Source organism: Seriola aureovittata, chromosome 7 (assembly GCF_021018895.1).
Source record: "Seriola aureovittata isolate HTS-2021-v1 ecotype China chromosome 7, ASM2101889v1, whole genome shotgun sequence".
Classification (NCBI taxonomy): Eukaryota; Metazoa; Chordata; class Actinopteri; order Carangiformes; family Carangidae; genus Seriola; species Seriola aureovittata.
In genome coordinates this window covers 23316617-23335521 of record NC_079370.1, presented here as the reverse complement: position 1 = coordinate 23335521, position 18905 = coordinate 23316617, and the positions used below count along the sequence as shown (strand labels likewise).

Below are 18905 nucleotides of genomic sequence, written 5' to 3'. Positions count from 1 at the left end.
AGCTGTGAAATGTGCTTAGCACTCTCAAGGTTTACCCACCTCCCTTTATTATTTACATAATACAATGGTTATCATTATCATCAACATTATACACTGGAATCATTTTTACAATGTGAAAAAAAAGTATTGTTCCTTGTTTTGGGACCTCTGGACCTTCTCATAAACCTCAGAGTCCATTTTATAATCTGCATTAGCAGAACAATATGATTTCTGCACAGCTCTTACAACCTGGTTATTGGTCTCTAAGAACATCATGCAAGCATGACTTATTCTCTGCCATGGGCATGATTTGTATTATATAATACTTCCACAGAAGACCCATTATAATCTCAGAGGAAGTGAGTCCCCTCTCGCGTGCGGACATGACTTCTCCAGACTTTAGCATCTAAAATTGGTTTTCAGCGTGCAGCTCATATTAGCATGAAATCTATTTGTTGGTATAGGGGCCAGGGCCAAACAAATCTGTTTTCTTACTCTTAGGCTTCACTTGAGATAATTTTAATAGAAGATATGGCAAATCACAAAATATTCAACCTAAAACACCACGCTGGTTCAGTACAGTAGACACACTGCAAATGATTGATGTTGCTAGAATAGATTGTTACACAGCTCTGCTACTGAATTACATAATAAGAAGATGCACAGTTGCCTTGCACAGCTCATTAAACTCTATAAAACCATTTGTAACACCGGCTCAGAGTAAAGCAAAGGCTGACTGGAAACTAAAAGCATCACACAATTTTACTCTGAGTGCAAACCAGCAACTGCAACACATCTCTAATTCTATCTCAGGGCTGTTTGTCCCTTTCCTTTAATAACCACCGTCACGTGCTGCATCCCAGCCTCTGGCCTCTGTGAAGTTACAACTCCACACATCTGATTTTTTTTTTTTCTCTCATTTTCTGATTTCTCTCCAGTCTTGTGGCTCAGCTGTGAGTAGCTGCAGTGTGGTCCTCTGGGTGGGGGTTGCTTTCCTCAGCTTGATCTGGCTGGGGATCGTCTCTCAGTTTGACAGCGTGGAGGGCGTAGTTGATGGCCGTGCTGTTTGTCCAGCTCCAGGCTCCTGATACTGGGTTGTACAGCATTCCTTGTACGGACTGCACTGAGAAACCATCTGATAGAGAATGAAGAGATTGGAGGGGTTAGAGCCCGAAGAAGAGAGGGCATGACAGCAACACAAACTTTTCCTTTTTAACAACATGACATAGTAACAGTGCAGCTGACTGCAGTGGCTGGTTACGTGACTGGATTTCAGCCTCTGAAGTTTCTAAATTCAAGTTCAGTTATGTAAAGGACTGACATTTACTTAACAGTCCATAAGGAAAAATAATGACAAGTAATATGTAAGTAATTTATAGTTGGGACAGGACATGAAGTCATCCCACATTAATGATAAAATTCTCATCAGGTGCACTCAATAAATTAATTACATGAATAAAAAATTAAACTGCCACTCCTAATGTGCCAATCAGTGACTGGTAATTTTGTTTCCCTTAAGTGAAAAAAAAAGGATCTCAACTATGAGCTTGAATTGTGTGGAGCAAACCTTTTTAGTAGTCCTGCTGTCATTTGTAATCTTCCCAAAACTACTTCACATCATGCAAGTGAACATTTGCAGAAAAAGTTCAGGTATACTGAAAATATTCATTTCAGAATGAAACAAATTTCAGAGCGGGTCTGATTTTTATTTTTATTTTAACTGAACACTTGTGCTGATTATTAACACTTCCTGCTGTTTATTATTAACAAATGAATGTGTTTTCTCATGTGCCTGTTCTTTTCCCCGTATGGAAATTAGAGGGACTTACTTGACTCCAGGAGGCGCTCCAGCTCCACTGGGCTGATGAACTTTTCCCAGTCGTGCGTCCCACTGGGAACGATACGCAGCAACTGCTCGGCTACAACAATACCCAGTGCGTATGACAGGTTGGTTTTATTAATAGTAGTGATGAAGAGTGAGCCCCCTGGCTGCACACAGAGAAAATGGAGAGTTTTCGTTAAAGTCAAGTCAAGTATGAAAGACTTTGTAGTTTTGATACCTGAGTCACAAAGGTATTTATAGACTGGATTTAAAGCTTTCAGCGGATAGAGTCAAGTGCACGAGACGGGAAAGTAACACTGCCAAACCTCAAGGTTCAAACTTGATCACGATTGACAGTTTTAACAGGAGGGGAAGGTGAGGGGGAGAGAGTGGAAAGGTTGGAAAGTAAAAGAGGAAGAGTGCAGCTCTTTTTCTATAAAATGAATCCAAACATTAAAGGAATTCATTCTAAAGCACATTTTTTTTTAGTAGAAGAGTAGAAACGAATGATTTGGGCCAGAGAGAGAGAGAGAGAGAGAGAGAGAGAGAGGAGAGAGAGAGAGAGAGAGAGAGAGAGAGAGAGAGAGAGAGAGATAGTCCAGTCGTGCCTAAGCCAAATGCAGAGGCATTAAGTGAAGATTAGGCTGTCTTTTTCCCACTCAACACTCTGGCCCACTGACCTATGAGATTATGATCATCTGGCTTCAGTATTGATGCACAGCTTTCACCCAAGCTTGTCAGGGTTCAATGCAAACCACACACATAAAAACACATGCTAACCTATTCCCAGAGATGCACAACAGATGCAAACACAACAAACATAACAAAAATCGCCATATGCACATTAGCACACGCTCAGACGAACGTACAGACACGTAACTGTACTGATGCAGAAATATCTGAAATGAGCCGACAGCTGGGAGGGAAAACACACCACACTACCACGGGACACACCTTCACCACGTGGCTGCAGCAGAAGGCGAATGTTTCCAGGTCGGCCAGATGTTCCACCACCTCTGATGCCACAACAGCGTCAAAATGGCCGGCTCCTTGCTCCTCCTCGCCTTCTGCTGAGAGCTCCTCCAAGGTGCAGGCCCGGTAGGAGACCCAGTCACGAAGGTCCGGGTCATAGGACGCATGCAGCTGGGCGGTGCAGATGCTGTCCTCTACTGGATCTATACCCAACACATTAGCCCCCAGGCGACCGAGGGGCTGGGAGAGGACAGAGAGGAGGGAGAAACCGGATCTATTATATCTCTGTTATATTGTTTTAAAATGCCTCAGTAGAACACAACAAGTTAGTTAGAAACTTTATCGTCCACATTTTGGAAAATTGTCTTTGGCTTCACCACACTGCTAAAAACAATACAGGACAATTGCCAACAATATACATGCAGTAAAAATAAATGATGAGTTAGGTTTGCATTCAGCATCTTGATTACATTTTGCAAGAAAGAATTGCTGTACACATCCCAGTGTCTCCAGCTCAGTCTGTAGTGTCTCCCTGAGGGTAAAAATCAAAGTGCAACTGCAGAGGGAGGGATCACTTACAATCTGGAAAGCTTTGCTCTTCATATGTAATTCATTTTTCTCACTAGGTTACATCTCTGGCTTCTCTACAATTCAACCGGCTATATTTACTATTGTCTGCAATTTCAATTCACCCCTACAATTCAGATTCCCATACCACATGACCATGTTTAAAAATAAAACACTTTCCACCGGATGCACAAATACCCATTTTCAGGATTTGCGCATATACATGTAACATATCACACATTCATAAAAGCTTTCCAATAAAATAATGTTTTAAGACACTAATCAAATGGTAGACTGCTCCATAGTTGGAGGGCTCTGACAGTAAAGACCCGGTCACCTTTAGTCACCAGCCGAGACCTTGGAACAACTATAAACAGTTGGTGTAGGTTCACCCCAGTACAGTGGCTTTCTCCAACACAGCTAAATGATTGTGTTTTCACAGAATTCTACAGCTTTATGCGCCATTATTCAATGAACAACATGATAAGACACAATGAACATGAGAAGTGATTGGACGTGAACTACAGTGCCCTCTTCTGGACTGTATGAGACACATGCCTATGTTGAAAGCTGCACTTGATTGCCCAGGGGCCGATCTCCATCCTCCCACAGCTGATCCCTTCTGATGGGACGACTTATAGTGACAAGACACCCAGAGACACAACCACTGTTTAAATCTTAACAGACACTTTTTTTGTGTCTGTGTGTGTATGTGTCTGAATATGACAGTCTGGGTGACAGAGCCATAAAAAATATAGGACCTGATTTTGTCTTCCCAAATCACACAACACAGCTGGTATGTCCTCAGTTCAAATGAAGGCAGAGACAGGAGCTGTGTCGTCGCTGCGCAGCTATCGACACTAACAAACAGATAAACAACTGTAAACGACCGACTGTCCGATCCACCACACTGCGACCAGTCAAATCAAGGGGAGCGAGAACTGGGCTGACATTTAAATGTTTTTTGGGTACTGGTATGTGAACAGACTGGCATTATAATGCACTGAAAGCAGAATCTCATACTGCAGCAGACTGCTGTGACATGAAAGGTAGCAATTGAATCAACTGCGACTAGACAGAATGTGTAGGGGGAGAGATATTTTTGTCCACACGTCTTTGTTGTTTTCACTGGGTCTGCATCTTTCTTATGAAACAAACACACACACACACACACACACACACACTTTACCTCTGTGAGCAGGCCTCCTCCACAGCCAACATCCAGTATTCTGAGTCCTGCCAGTGGTTTCCCAGGATGCCGTGCTCTGTGCACATTCAGCAGATTATCCCTGTACAGGTAAAGGAGCAGTCAAAATTTCAAATTAAAAAATCTCTTAGTCCTCGTCTTCCTCTTGCCGTCCAACAGACAGCCATCATGTTCCAGTCACAGATAGTCTAATCTGAAGTGACAAGGACTGAGGGAAGACGCTTGTATTCTTAAACATCCATGGGCTGCATAACGCTGCTTAGCACACGGCGGTGCATGGGAGGCTGGAGATGCTACATTTTGCTTGCACCTCTGTCACAACCACCCCCATTAGGCCCTGAGCTACCGTGTCAGCCATCTGACAAGCACAAATTATCCTCAGGCTACAGATTCAACCCTACCTTGCTCCCGTGCTCCCTCCTCCCTACCTTCCTTCCTCCCCTCACACACTCTGTAACGGCTGTTTGCCTCAGGCAGGAAACAGGCAGAACAGGCCAAGATCTGGGAATGCATCATCCTCATTAAAGCTCTGCCGGGGTACAAGAGCATTCGTGCAAACAGTGCAGGAGAGAATATTAGATGTTGGTAGACATCCACCAAACTAGCCCCTCACATCACCACAACACACAACGACAACAGCTACTTAGCCACAGTCTGAGTGGAATGTCAAGCTATCCCTGCATGATAAACCATTAGTAGCCTGACAGACTGTTATGCTAACGATAAAAATATTTCTACTTGTTTAACTGTAGTTAAAAAAAGGAAAAGAAAAAATATATATTTTTTGTGATTTTACCATGTAATTGTTTTTCATTTGAGAATCATGGTTTAAAACTTGTATTACATTTACAAGTGACTGAAGTATTTAAGGTTGGACCCTACACTTTATTTACTATATTTACTGTGATTCAGCATTTAGCATTCACTAAATAAAATTAAAGTTATTCTTACTCTACATTATTTAAAATACTGATTTCTGCACATTTTTATTAAAATGCATTAATAATCTGTGAATAATCTGAGAGAAAAGGGCCATTAAATATTATTCATATTAGTCACTGATAATGACCTTTTCTTTTAAAATGCAAAAATGATTCAAATTCAGCTAAGAATATACACACAAACTGAAACTCTGTTGGAAAATACTGTAATATGAAGATGTTTGTATCTATAACCATTAACAGAAAGCAGTGTTTGAATCAAAAGTCTCTCTAATATGTTTCAATATCAATGAACTCAAGTGCACATTTAAACAGACCTCATGGACCATTAAAACAAAGAGGGAAACAAAGTAGCACAGCAGCTGTATCACAGTAAGACTGTCAGAGTCTAAAGGTAGAGCAGCAACTGTAGCAGCGGTTCTGCTGCCTCTCATTTAGACACACCCTGAGGGCACAGCTGGATCAGGGAAAATCAGCCACACTCAGATGTACACTGGCACTGGATCTGTCACACTGTCAGCATAAACACCCATCACCATCACCACCAATAGGACCATGGAGGGGGAAGGGGAGACCTTCAATTGGCTCTTGGCTGGATGGATAATGTAATGATTATCATCTGTGGCCCCAACAGCAGATCTTATCAATCAAAACAGCCGCATCCAGCCCCCAAAACATTCCCATATGTAGAGTAGGGGTGGCTGAAAATGTGCTGATGTGTGAGGGAATCCTGTCACTTTAAGTCTCTGTTGCTTCAGTGTTTCCCTGATGTGTTCTTTGCTCCCAAATACCACAAGGCTGGATCTGCTTCAGGTTATATTTTTGACACAAATTCCTCTGCCCATCAATCACCTGTGTTGACAGTGACTCTGGCACTTTGGTATCTTTGCATTACAAATATATGATAAATATTGAAACATACGTTTTGTACTGACACACACCGTATAAAAGGCACCCTCAGGTCATTCATAGCATGAAGAGCTGCAAATTCTCCCTGTTCATCCCACCACTTGCTGGCCAGTGACTGGAATCTTCTCACCTCATCCGGGTCCACTGTGGTTTGGGAGGCTGACCTAGTACTGCAAATAAAAAACAGACAAGGACAAATAAACACAACTCAATAATGATGTGAAAAATATTCTGGGGTCATTGTAATATCTAATATCATGCTAAAAAATCTTCCAGTTGGTGCTTAAATGACTGGTGGTGGATTGATCAGTTAGTATCTGAAATTAAAAGTGACCTAAACTCAAGGCCAATAAGCCAAACTGTTGCTGGTTCCAGCATCTCCAATGTGAGCATTTGCTGTTTTTCTAGATATAAAATCTAGTAATACTGTTGTGTATTGTATTGTGAATGTATCTATTCTGACATGTTATAGACTTTTCTCTAAATAATCATTGAGATCCCAGATCAAGAGAGAAAGTCGGTTGTTGCAGCCAAACTCTTTTCCTCCAGCTACTGACCAAGCAATGAGGTATTAATAACACACTCTGACATTCTTATGAAAATAACATTTACACTGAACTTTTATAGGAAATTGGCAAATGGTGGGAGTAAGTCACAAATGTGCTAGTCTCAAGTTACAGTGGTGAGAATGAAGCAAGTTCCTGCTTAAAGTCCAGCAAATCACAAGTCAAGTTATACGAAATTCTGATCACCAGCCCCAGTTTCCACATTTAAATCTGCTAAAAGACGAGTGTCATGAAAAGTTTAGTTTTATTTTCAACATTAACAAAAACTGGTGCAGCTGCTTACACCATATAAATCTTACTGATATTTGACATTTAGTGGCAATGAACACATATGTAGGTTTTGTCTGTTAATTTTTCAGCAGGATTACCCAAATGTACTGAACTGACTTTCACCATATATATTCATCAGATATTCATCTGTCGGAGGGATGGGACATGGGTCGGAGAAGAACCCATTACATTTCGGTACAGAAGTGGATTAAGGGGCAGATCCAGGAATCTTTTTTTAATCACTTTCTTTAATGAGTAGGATTGTTTGGTCTTGGCATAGGAATGCACTCTACTGAGTGTCAGTCTAGTTATTACTATTACAACACATCTCTATGTGGAACCTGCATTGTGCTATAATTCTTTCCTTCTGTAATCCTAATTATAGTAAACTATTTTTAGCCCCTCCTCATGATAGCTGCCTTGTGCATTGGCCTCTGCTGGTCTGCAGCGTCCAAGTAGGTTGCCAGGTTTGTAGGCATGGCACGGGAAATCACCCAATCATGTTTCAAAAACACAATGTAACTTCTCAGTATCTAGAAAAATGCAAATATTCAATAAAAAAAAAGTCAAGTCCATTCGAGTCATGTTTCCAGTCCAAGGCATGAATACCAAGTCAAAATCAAGTGGAGTCTTTTATCAATGTTGGTCAAGCAAGCAACAAGGTCAGCGTTAACGAGGTGGCACTGCTGTCATCCCAAACCCCTTACTGTAGTACCTGATTTGAGAGGACAGGGCATGATGCTGCACCTCCGGACAGCTGCTCCTCTGCAGCCTCAGTGACCGCTGTTTACACACCGCCGTCCAGCTGAATCCGCTCCGGCCCGCAGCGCTCTGTACCGCCCCGCTAACAGCGCTCCGTTTACGGCCGTAAAGTCCTAACACGAGACGGCTAAACTTATTTGAGTACATGTCACAACGTTTTGCAGCTAGATACTGAGAATTTGTTCACTGCACTACGTAACGTCCGTGGGACCTTAAGTGCTCCAACCTTTTCTGCTCGGGCTGAAACGAGAAACTCTTTAGTTCCTAGTTGTTACTACGAAATTGCAAATCACTATAATACTAGAGAAAACTAAACATATAGCTAATTTATAGTGTAATTAATTCAAAAAATATTTTAATGTTAGGGTTGTGTGATAAAGGGATAATGTCATCCTCAGGTAGTCATTGCCGATTCAGTAACTACGGGTTATATGTAAGAAGTTACTGAGGCTTTGTGCTGTTTGGACAGCGGATGATTGGATGGGTGGATAGATAAATAGGGAAATTCAGGTTTATTTAGGTTCATGTAACCTTTATTAGGTTTTTATGATTATGGTCTGTCTAGAGAAGGACTATATTTTCTAATGGAGAAACTGACTAACCATAGTGTACAAATATACCAGTAAAACCTTCAGCAGCACTGATATGAATGGCATGACATTTTCATGCATGCTCTAGCTTGTTATGTTCTGAATCATCTAGTCCATCACTACAAGTATGAACCATTATGAGGACATGCGGCAGTAGCAGGTCTCTGTCCTGTGATCTTGTGTTGATTTACAAATTTATTATTATGAATCCTCATGAAGACATGTCAAGTTTCCTATTAGATGAGACATTAAGATCAAAGACAGTGAGGCAAAATAAGGAACAAACTGTTTTATTGGACATTTTACAATAATATTTGGGAAAAAAAAGTTAATCCTGTTATGGTTTAAAATGATACAACTTGAGTTTTTAGTGTCCACCGAATCTTATTAAGTTTTGCATAATAATACAAGTGAAAACTCCTACCATTCAAAATGTCTTGTTCTTCAGTCACACTTTAAAAATAACAACATATTTACAAAGATGAAAGAAATGTATGAGGGGGTTCACCTACACAACTGCCTCTATAATGAGACAAGCCTGTTCAACTCATGGAATTTAAAATGGTAAAGTGCACAGATCAGGAGGTTAACTGTGCTCCTCAGCGTCTGCTACGACGGGAGGGGGACGCTGACCTGTAAGAGACGTGTGAACACCACATTAATACTACTTCAAATACACTTACCCACGCAGACTATACAATACAAACATGCACAAACACCCCCTCCCACCAGACATACTGCCAGAGTATGAAATACTGTACATAACCTCCATAAAAACTTATGTTCTGCAGACTCAAGAGAAGCACATCTACCCTGTGCAGCATTGTACAAAGCTAGAAATGCGTTTGTTTGGTTGACCTGGACATTACTATGGCTTATTTAATTTTCACCCTCTACTCTGGGCAGGAGACAGTTTCACATTTTAACAAGGTGCTAAAAACTCTACTAAGGCAACAGAGGGCAATAAGGACACTTAAGGAAACTGGCTAGAAATTCATCAGTGGCAAATTTACATTTGATAGATAAAACCATCATTAGGCACTAAAACTCTTTATTGCATCACTTAACTTTACACAGTTAAGTTGACAATTTCTCAAAATATTCAGGCAACAATTTTCCTTTAGATATTGAAAATATATTGATTAAAAGGAATCCAGAGAAATCACAATGAGACATACAATGAGAACATACAATAGGAAAAAAGGAGAAAAAAAAACGAATACTACCTTGATCGTGACTTAGACTTGTGTTTGCGGCTTGCCTTCTTACCAGACTTGTGAGATTTTTCCGTCGACCTTGAGCGACTACGTTTTGATTTCTTAGATTTCTTTTCCTTGCTAACTTCAGGGGTAGGGGATCTACTAGATTCGGAGTCTGAGTGCCTCTTGCTAGCTTTGGCGGAGCCCTTCTTGCTGGCTTTACTATCGTGCCGAGAGTGCTTGTCACTCTGAGAGTCCGTGCATGAGTCACTCTCCTTCCTTTTCTTCGATTTTCCATTCTCCTCTGCAACTACAGAGCTTCCTTTTTCCTTCTCTTTTTCCTTCTCTTTGGCTTTTGGTTTTTCTTTCTTTTTATCGGACTCTTTCTCCCGATCCCTATCCTTGTCTTTATCTTTCTTTTTCTTATCTTTCTCATGGCTACGACTCCTGTCTCTCCTCCTCTCTCTGTCTTTGCTGGAGGCCTTCTGCTTGTGTTTGCTGCTACGACTATGACTGCTGTCCCTGCGCTCTCGGCTCCTCTTCCTCTCCTTATCCCTTTCTTTCTCCTTCTCCCTGTCTCTGCTGCGACTGCGGCTGTCTCTGGCCCTGGCCCTGCCTCTGTCTCTCTCTCTGGATCTGGACCTACTCCTGCGACTCCTGCGTTCCCTAGAGTCACTGCGGTCTTTCTTGTGGCGACCTGATCTTTCAGCACTGCTCCTCCTCCTGTCCCTGACCTTCTCACTACGATGTCTATGGGAACTGTGGCTGCGGCTGCGCCGGCGAGCCTTGTGAGACGAAGAGCGACTACGCCTCCTCTTCCTTCGTGGGGAGGATGATCGAGAGGAGCTGCGGGAAGATGCTGAAGAAGAAGAGGAGGATGAAGAGCGACTGCTGCTGTGGCTGGAGGTGGAGAGGGAGCTGCTGCTGTGACCATTGGCTGGGGAATCGCTGCCACCTCGCCCTGATCGCTCCTTCCCTCTGCCAGAGTGCTTGCCTTCACTACCCTCCTTTTCACTACGGGACCTACGCCTCTCTACCAAGGGCTCCGCCTCCCTCTCTTTTACTTCCTGTTTGTGTGGATTCTCTACCTGGCCCTCATCATATTCCCCCTTTTCTCTGATCAACCTCTCCTTCACCATCTCTTCTGTGGAAAAAACAACAAAGAAGGTTAAACTAGTTTGGATCTTTTAACTCCTAGTCACACTCTTTAAAAAAAAAACTTAATTCCAGACCAGTGTCAACATGTTCCTTGGTTTTGGATTATTATACCAACCTCATTGGAAACAGACAAAGCAAATTACCTACGTAAAAAGTACAAGTTAGAAAAAAAGTTTGAGAACATTTTTATTTTGGTTAAAAGTATTAGCACATCTGCTTTTTCCCAATTCAACATTTTGAGGTATTAGAGTCAAGCCATGCGGCGTGTTCCAAGTCTAAACATGCAAAGACACAGACATGTCTTACCACGGGCGAGCAGAGCCTCTTGCGCCTGTTTCTCTTGCAGCTGCTGCATTTCCCGTTCTTTGCGGCGGAAGGCATCCTGCTTCTCTCGGATGCGGTGGCGTAATTCCTCCTCATCTGTGTCGGAGGATTCGGACCCTCGCACGCTGCGATCATCCTCATCCTCACTCTCATCTGAACCATAGTCACCAAGCCCGCCTGCCATAACAGAGCCCCCAGGTTGTTGAGTGTTGGAAAGGATCAAGATCCATTCTCAAAATCAGGTTTCAACTTCTGAAACCCCTCAATCCCAACCCAAGGTCCCATCAGTCCCAATGAAAGGTACTTTTATCCTGGATAACTTCATATCACACTAATAATACAAACTAATACATACATAGAGTCCCTACGGAATAATATTAATATAAATAATAATATATATACTTTGTATTTGAGCGCATGCTTCTAACATCAAGTGCTAAACCCGAATAAATCAGTAGGATGCCAAATCTGCCTTAATCAACCTTCAAAATTAGGAAGCGTATTTGGGTGTTATATCTTGCAGCTTTTCTCATGTTCCTACTAACACCGGGCCATGAATTAAAAACTCAAAATATTTTCCTTCCCTCCCCCCAGTGACAGAAAAAGGGATACTCACTGAGACCAGTCAGAGAAGCCAGTGCACTTGACTGTGCCAGCTGTTTTGCAGGAGCTTTGATTCACATCAACAACAGGAACAACATGTTAAAACACATACTGCCATTTTCTCAAAGGCAAGAGAGTCGCTAGAGAAGGGGGTCACAGATAAAGCACTATTCACAAGAGCTGCCGTTGGTAACAAGAGAAAAAACAAACAAAAATAAAAACAAAACAAAAATGAAAAAAAGATGGAGAAAAGAGAGAGGGTTAACAAACAAACTTCTGTCAACACAATCCAAGTCAAACAGTCGGACTGGAAGGAAAGAACCAATCTGTACTAATGCACAGTCACTGCAATGGAGGAAGTCTCTTGTATCTATAAGTGGGTGCTGGTCAGAGTCAATGCTGAGACTTTATTCAGCCATACAGTCTTTCAGCAGGACCTTCAATACCATGATGAACAGGTTTTCAAATAGTGTTTGTGAGAAACATTGCTCTGCTCTCTCTCCTTCTGATGCATTAGCAGAGAATGGTTGAAAATGCATATCAGACATACTCCCATGTTTGCTGCTCAATCAGCCTAGTTTACAGGGCATAATTGAGTCACGTATAAAGAGATTATTAAGCACATAATGGATTCTCTTTAGATTTAAACATAATGTCTCTGTGACAAGTATAGATGATGCATAAACTGGAAAAGGCAAAAGCAGACCTCGAGTGGCTTTCCGGTGAGTCTCTTTGGCCACATGCAGGATTTCTTCATTTGTGACCTCAAGAAGGATCTCTGTCAGAAGTGTTTTTGTGATGATCATCTTAAAACAAGAGGGAAAAAACAGAATCCATTAGTGTAAATAAATCTCATTCAAACACAGATCAGCTACAACTTTGTACATGCAAAAAAAACCCAAACAAAACATGATCTAAATGGTCAAACTGACCAGCTGAAATTCCCTTTCCTCCTCAGTCATTTCAGGTTCACTGTCCTCTGCTGGAGGCGAAGGGCTCCGGCCAGAAAACTCCTTTTTTATGGAGGTCTTTTCTTCATCGTCATTGTCATCATTTCCCTCATCGTCACTGTCCTGATGCAGACACAAGCAGAGATTGAGTTTCAATCAACATTGCAGCAAAGTGTGCATCATTTGTAAATGCAATCCTTGCTACATATACAGATACAAGTGCCAGAGAAAACAGTTCATGACCCTACACAAAGTGTAAACTGTTTTTCAAAGGATTCAAGGCCAGAAGTTGGTTACTTACAAATTTGCTCTTGCGGGGCATGCGTGGCCCATCACCCTCCTTGTCTGCATCGTGCTCTTTGCCATCATCTTTTGCCATTTCTGCACGCTCCTTCTCCATTCGTTCCCGCTCCAGCTTCTTCTGCTTCTCTCTGTCCATCTTTTCAAGGCCCTCGCGGATCCAAGCAGGTAGTGTTCGTCTTTTTACAGCATCTGACGGTGAAAGTCAAGGTCAAAAGGAGTTATCCACATACTGCCACTTTTTTAAAAGGTGTCAACTCTTCTGGGGCTTTTACATTCATGTTTAGAATAGTTTGTAAAATTACCTATGTTCATTTTCTTTTTACCATGCTGACAGTTTCCTGAGCTAAAACTGTGTCAAACACAGAGTTATAAGAGTTCAACTTTCACGAAGAAGCAAGAGTGCAAACTGTATGCTATATAGAATTGCAACTGACAATTATAACCATGAACAGTTAATCTGACAATAGTTTTCTTGTTTAATCAATTAATAAGTTGGTCAATATAATGTCAGTAGAGAAAAACGCTCATTAGAATTCCCTAAAGCTTGAAAAAAATGTCATGAAATTGCTCAATTTGTTTTTAGCAACACTCCTAAATCCTAAGACTTCCAATTTAATATCACAGAAGACAAAGAAAGGTAGCAAATCTTTGCAATTAAAAACTGAAGTAATGTTTCACATTTTTGCTTGAAAAACAACAAAGAAACAATTAATCTACTATCAAAATAGTTGCCAGTTCATTTTCTGTCAATGAATTAAGTAACTGGTCAATCAATTACTCATTTCTGCTCTAATATTATATCAGTGCTATAATTTGAAAGACATGGGGTGAATTCACAGCATTTTACCATCATTCTGCATCACGTTGTGCAAACAGGGAAGGGATGATAACAGAATCATCATAACATGAATGCTGCCTGTTAGTTGAGTGAAAACACACTCACCTAGCGGTGCTGGGGCCTCCTGTTTGACAGGGAGCTGGATGGGTGATCTGGGCCGGTCTCTGAACGTGGGTGGTCTGGTATCTCGTCTGTTCTGAGGAGGACCCTGCCAGTATGGAGAGTGGAAGCCCGCAGGCGTGGGGGCAAAGGATGAAGCGGCTCCATGCTGTGGAGAGACACCACACACTGAAAATTAAAGGAAGTTCAAAGTACGGAAGGTCCTGTTACTGCCACCAAGGGGCATTTACTGCACGTGGGGCTGTTGTTGTCTTTCCCCAGATTATTTTAGCTGACATTTCTCCATCAGTTCTAAATGCGCTTGAAAGTCTGTTTGCTTTAAAGAGAACAAAATCAGCTGATAAAATAAAACCAAACCATGCTGGATCCTCAACAAGCCAACACTTTCCTCTGCACGGCATCAAGAAAGCAATGACTGATACACCTAGATGCTGGGACCCGGCAAAGTTTCTATGGATTGCTCCTTCTTGTGTTACTTGGTTGTCACACTAAAACCCAAACGCTTCAACAGTTTCTATTGTAGCATCTGCATACCTGATAATCAAACTGGTTCATGGCCATGGGGGCCATGGCGTAGCTGTCGGGCTGTGCCCCATACCCATGGCTGTTCTGGGGGTAAACCCCGTGGTGGGTCTCAGAGTTGAACTCCACGCTGTCCTGGCTGTTGCTGTCCTCACTGGGGTTCACCACATCCATTGGTCCTGACCCTGGAGGGATCCAGGCCTGGTCAGGGGGTGGAGGAGGAGGGGGCTGTCCGTGTATTCCCCATTCTGATGAAGAGTAAATAAAAGCCAGTGATATCATGAATATTGTCTATTGACAAACAGAATTTCTGCTTAATGACATGATAACATATGTCCAACACACACTTGGTTCTGATGTTTCACATCTATTTGAGCTCTTATACTTAAAAGGTCACAAAATAGCTGTTCTGATTAATCCTGATTATTATTTTAACCAGCCAATATTGATTCTTAAACTTCCAAGAGCAATCTTTGCATTTGCAACTTTTCTCAGTCAACATGTAATATCCACACTAAATATTATGTGTATGCAGTGGTTACTTGTTGTACGTTGTTCAGTTAGAGCTGCATGATGTGTCAAATGTCTACTTTTTGTAAACTGGGTTATTAAAACATGAAAAAAAAAGTTATTTTAAGGAAACAAGAGGGAAAGACTGAAAAGAAACTCTGCACTATCTGTTTGTTGAAGGGATATCATCTCTGGCTACAAGATGTGAAGCCGTCGAAGTCAACTGAACAGTGTGTGGATTCTCTTTTATTTAGTATGTCCCTGTAGGGGAGTTAACACTAGCAAGGCAGCTGTCTGCAGATATCAGACTAATGCCTTATCAGCCACATACAGTGCAGATGAATTAGTGAGCAGACTTTCAGTTACTGTCCTGTGATCATTAAAGAGGATGTCCGTCTTTAGCTGAAACTTCTGGTACTGACAGTCCATGTGTAATTGTATGCGATAACATTTATCATTTTAAAATATGCATAATAATGTTCCACTAGTAACTGCTGCAGGTTTTTCATTAGTCTTGCTCAACTGTTTTGCACATGTAGGCCTATAAAATATAGGTGTGTCATGTTTTAGTCATTCTGCTTTTGCCAAGGAGGATAAATCCTTGGTCTACATCTGTAATGTGAACTATACACAATTTTATATTCAAGGAATCAACAGAGTTGCTCACATGATGAATGTAATAGAAACTTTGATTCATCAGATATATACTGAAAAAATTCTGGACTTTGTGAATCAAAATCAAATCAAATCAGGAGATCAGTGCCAATATCCAGCCCTAACCAGTACTGACTGGTGCACCTACATCATACATGCATTGATGAGTTTCACATACCCAGTACCACTGCTAATATACAATGGAAAAAATGTTGTGACAAAGTCATACATTCTGCAATACAAAAGAGGAGAATAAAGAAGGTGAAAAACAGGAAAAACATCCAACAGCTCAGGTGGATAACTGCATACCTGGCTGCCACATTCTGCCAAAGGCTGGTTCACCCTGGAAAGCACCATGGTTGCTTTGTCCGACAGGTTCAAGGCCTGGGATATCCTGGCCATTGGGCTGAATGTTCTGCTGCTCTGCTCCTGTTGACTCCTTTTGGGCTATCCATGCCTGTGCCAGAGCAGCCCAGTCCACTTGACCTGCACAAAGCCAAAGAGAAAACGCAGATTTGAACAACAGAAATGCAGGTGTAGAGAAAGTCTTATTATCAAGGTAATTTTGAGCTTTGCAAGAAGACCTGCAGATTTCTTTACAATAGACTGCTTTCATGGTGCATGTGCATCGCTCACTGACCTGGATCTTGCTGGTGCTGGAAAGACTGCATCCACTGCTGCTGGCTCAGAGGCCACTGCGGCCAGGGCTGTCCTCCCTGGTCCCACATCACTCTCCCCTCGATTCACACCTGAAATATTCATGCCAGCTACACTTAGCACGCACGCTTTGCATCTCTTTTGCTGACATGACAAGAGTATTTTATGTGCTATAACATTACACTTGGGTTTAGTCTGGTGGATAGTAAAAAGTGAACGCTAGCTTCAATTAAAGTGCTAACGTTACCTTAGGCTAACCAGCTATCTGTATGTTGGCGAGCCCAGTTATCTAGAAACCATTCCCTCTGGTAATGGTGGAGACAAAGCTATGCACTATGATGGCTTGTGGCATTACTGACGCATGATACTGTAATAAATTCAGGGCCAGTGAAATATAAACCTCTCAATCTCTAGTCATACGTTTGTGAGCTAAGGAAGCTCACTCAAGCTAACGACAGCTAACGTTAGCTAAGAAAAGACGAACGCTAACAGATAGCAGCACCATTATCTTACCGGGTGAACAAATGTGCCGCTACGGTTAAATTACAATTCGTGCTAATTGGAAAGTGCGAGGGAAACTTATACCAACGCTGTGCTTTGAGTAACATATTCCCCACCTTTTCCAGATAGTTTTCTCTCCAGCGCTGCGGCTTGAAATCAAAATGGCTGCACAAGTGAGCTTCTCGAAGGAAGTGTGAACAGAGGCGCTGCTGCTGCTGCCTTCAGAGGTCACCGGGAATGTTGGAATTCTCGCTTTTTGTATAATTAGAATTTTGTGACGCTGCGCGCCTCTTAAAAGTAGTTGCTAGTTGCAAGTCCTTGAAATAGAAAGGCGAGGAGGTGCTCTCTGACATAGCATGTAGATTAGCCATGAGTCTAAAATATAGTAACAATACGCCTTCGTGTCATATTTGGGATCTTTTTATTTACCCCTGTTCCAAATAGTTGTATTTGTTGTTTTCATTTAGATAGATGTATATATGTATTCATATTATATTCGAATGGCATGAGCACAACTTTAATCAGTAGATTTAATGTGACCAATCTAGTTATTAAAAGAATAACAGCCCTGTTTACTACAGCTCTGCCTACTAAAAAAGCGTCTTTAGTCTACAATTAGTAGCATTCCTACATTGTTGTGGCTAATCTTGGTTAGTTTTTTGGTTAATTATTTGGCTAAATTGTCGGCTAGATGTCCGTAGTTTCTCCTTTAACCTGTGAGTTTTTACTTCGCTAAGTCTTCTTCATTAAGACTTGGAGGTTACGAGCAGCACGTAAAGGCAGCATTGACACCGCGAGAGTTCCAGGCGCTGATGAGATCGATGCTAATAATGTGTATGACAGTGTCAGTCAGGTCATTGCTGTTATTAGAACCTGAAATATTGCAGTCACTAGATGGTGCATCCACTGTGTGCTTGTCCCATTAAAGACGAGAATATACATTCATGAAGATTTGGGTCTTTTTACACAGGTATTCAGAAAATACGCACTCACCTCCCGAATCTCTCTTAGCAAAAGAGCAAACAGTAGCCTAACACACAGGGTGTCAATGTGTTAAAATATTTTTTGATTGACATTCAAAAGTGCAGGACTAGGGCTTCACTCTGTGTGTCAGCTGGTTCATAAATTTTTGATTAATTGTAATTTCGCTTGAGAATAGAGATATGCTCCACTAAAACATAATGTCCATTGACACACCAGGTCCTTGAGATAAATCCAGTTTACTTACCTGACCATCTTCACCCTGTGATGTAGAAGGTGTCTGTGTCAAAATCCAAAGTCTGTTATTTCCAACCGTTGTTATTTCCGCTGATTCTGCGCTTACATTGAACTGATTCCAAAATAAATTTATGGTTAATCAGATGCTGGAGCTGTTTAATGTTCCAGTACAAGACAATCATATTTCGTCTGATAAACATCAAAACCAACAATCTCAGGCTGTAAAACCTTCTTTAAAAAAATAAAATAAAAAGGAAACCTACTTTAACATGCAGTTTTTTACATTTTTAAGCAAAATCTTTAGAGAAACTAGTTTTTAATGAGCTAAACACCTTTTTAAACTCAAACTCAAACATACTAAAAAGTAGTGAACAATATCAGTACAAATCTTGGTACCAACAAGCCTGCAGGTCCGGTGCTGCTTGACCTGAGTGCTGCCTTTGACACCTTAGACCACCAGATTCTTAGGTTAAGTGAGCATGTCCAAACTTAAATTTCTCTCTCTGAGTGACACAGAGAGACTGATGATCACTTTTTTAACTAGCAGATATTAGCACAATAAATAAGCTACATTTAATTCAAAATTGTGCTGACTAAGACAAAAAGGAGAGCACACATTAAGCCCAATTAGTCTCTACACTAGTTAGTTTTTGTATTGATTTTAAAATTCTTTTATTAGTTTATAAAGCACTACATGGCATTGCACCAGACTACGTCTCAGAAATGCTTTTGCTTTATGAACCAGGAAGAGGAAGGTCCCCTC

The 18905-nt window shown here is 41.3% G+C and overlaps 2 protein-coding genes across 3 annotated transcripts; both read right to left on the bottom strand.

The window, feature by feature from the left end:
• Window positions 1-24: 24 nt before the first annotated feature.
• coq3 (coenzyme Q3 methyltransferase) lies at window positions 25-8227 on the bottom strand. The gene is made up of 6 exons (XM_056379673.1): window positions 7949-8227; window positions 6430-6567; window positions 4530-4629; window positions 2756-3013; window positions 1809-1968; window positions 25-1114 (listed from the first exon to the last, which is right to left on the bottom strand). The coding sequence occupies exons 1-6, from the start codon at window positions 8140-8142 to the stop codon at window positions 927-929; spliced, it is 1038 nt and encodes a 345-aa protein (XP_056235648.1). The 5' UTR covers window positions 8143-8227; the 3' UTR covers window positions 25-926.
• Window positions 8228-8859: 632 nt separating this feature from the next.
• On the bottom strand, window positions 8860-17172 carry pnisr (PNN-interacting serine/arginine-rich protein). Of its 2 annotated transcripts, XM_056380875.1 has the most exons (12): window positions 17041-17169; window positions 16407-16515; window positions 16076-16252; window positions 14615-14850; window positions 14066-14228; window positions 13121-13311; window positions 12802-12942; window positions 12576-12675; window positions 11883-11936; window positions 11249-11443; window positions 9812-10928; window positions 8860-9218 (listed from the first exon to the last, which is right to left on the bottom strand). In XM_056380875.1, the coding sequence occupies exons 2-12, from the start codon at window positions 16492-16494 to the stop codon at window positions 9185-9187; spliced, it is 2496 nt and encodes an 831-aa protein (XP_056236850.1). In that variant the 5' UTR covers window positions 16495-16515; window positions 17041-17169; the 3' UTR covers window positions 8860-9184. The 2 variants fall into 2 exon arrangements, with proteins under 2 accessions (XP_056236850.1, XP_056236851.1); XM_056380876.1 differs by lacking the exons at window positions 8860-9218; window positions 9812-10928; window positions 11249-11443; ... (1 more) ...; window positions 12576-12675; window positions 12802-12942 and having other exon boundaries at window positions 13172-13311; window positions 14679-14850; window positions 17041-17172.
• Window positions 17173-18905: the final 1733 nt, after the last annotated feature.

Excerpts from the sequence above, each read along its gene's own strand:
- coq3 (XM_056379673.1), bottom strand. The coding sequence starts at position 8,142 with ATGTACTCAAATAAGTTTAGCCGTCTCGTGTTAGGACTTTACGGCCGT. Across the intron at positions 6,568-7,948 it reads GCCCTGTCCTCTCAAATCAG|TACTAGGTCAGCCTCCCAAA; the intron begins GTACTACAGTAA and ends TTTTATTTGCAG. Across the intron at positions 3,014-4,529 it reads GAGGAGGCCTGCTCACAGAG|CCCCTCGGTCGCCTGGGGGC; the intron begins GTAAAGTGTGTG and ends GTCCTCTCCCAG.
- pnisr (XM_056380875.1), bottom strand. The coding sequence starts at position 16,494 with ATGTGGGACCAGGGAGGACAGCCCTGGCCGCAGTGGCCTCTGAGCCAG. Across the intron at positions 16,253-16,406 it reads CCAGCACCAGCAAGATCCAG|GTCAAGTGGACTGGGCTGCT; the intron begins GTCAGTGAGCGA and ends GGCTTTGTGCAG. Across the intron at positions 14,851-16,075 it reads TGGCAGAATGTGGCAGCCAG|AATGGGGAATACACGGACAG; the intron begins GTATGCAGTTAT and ends ACTCTTCATCAG.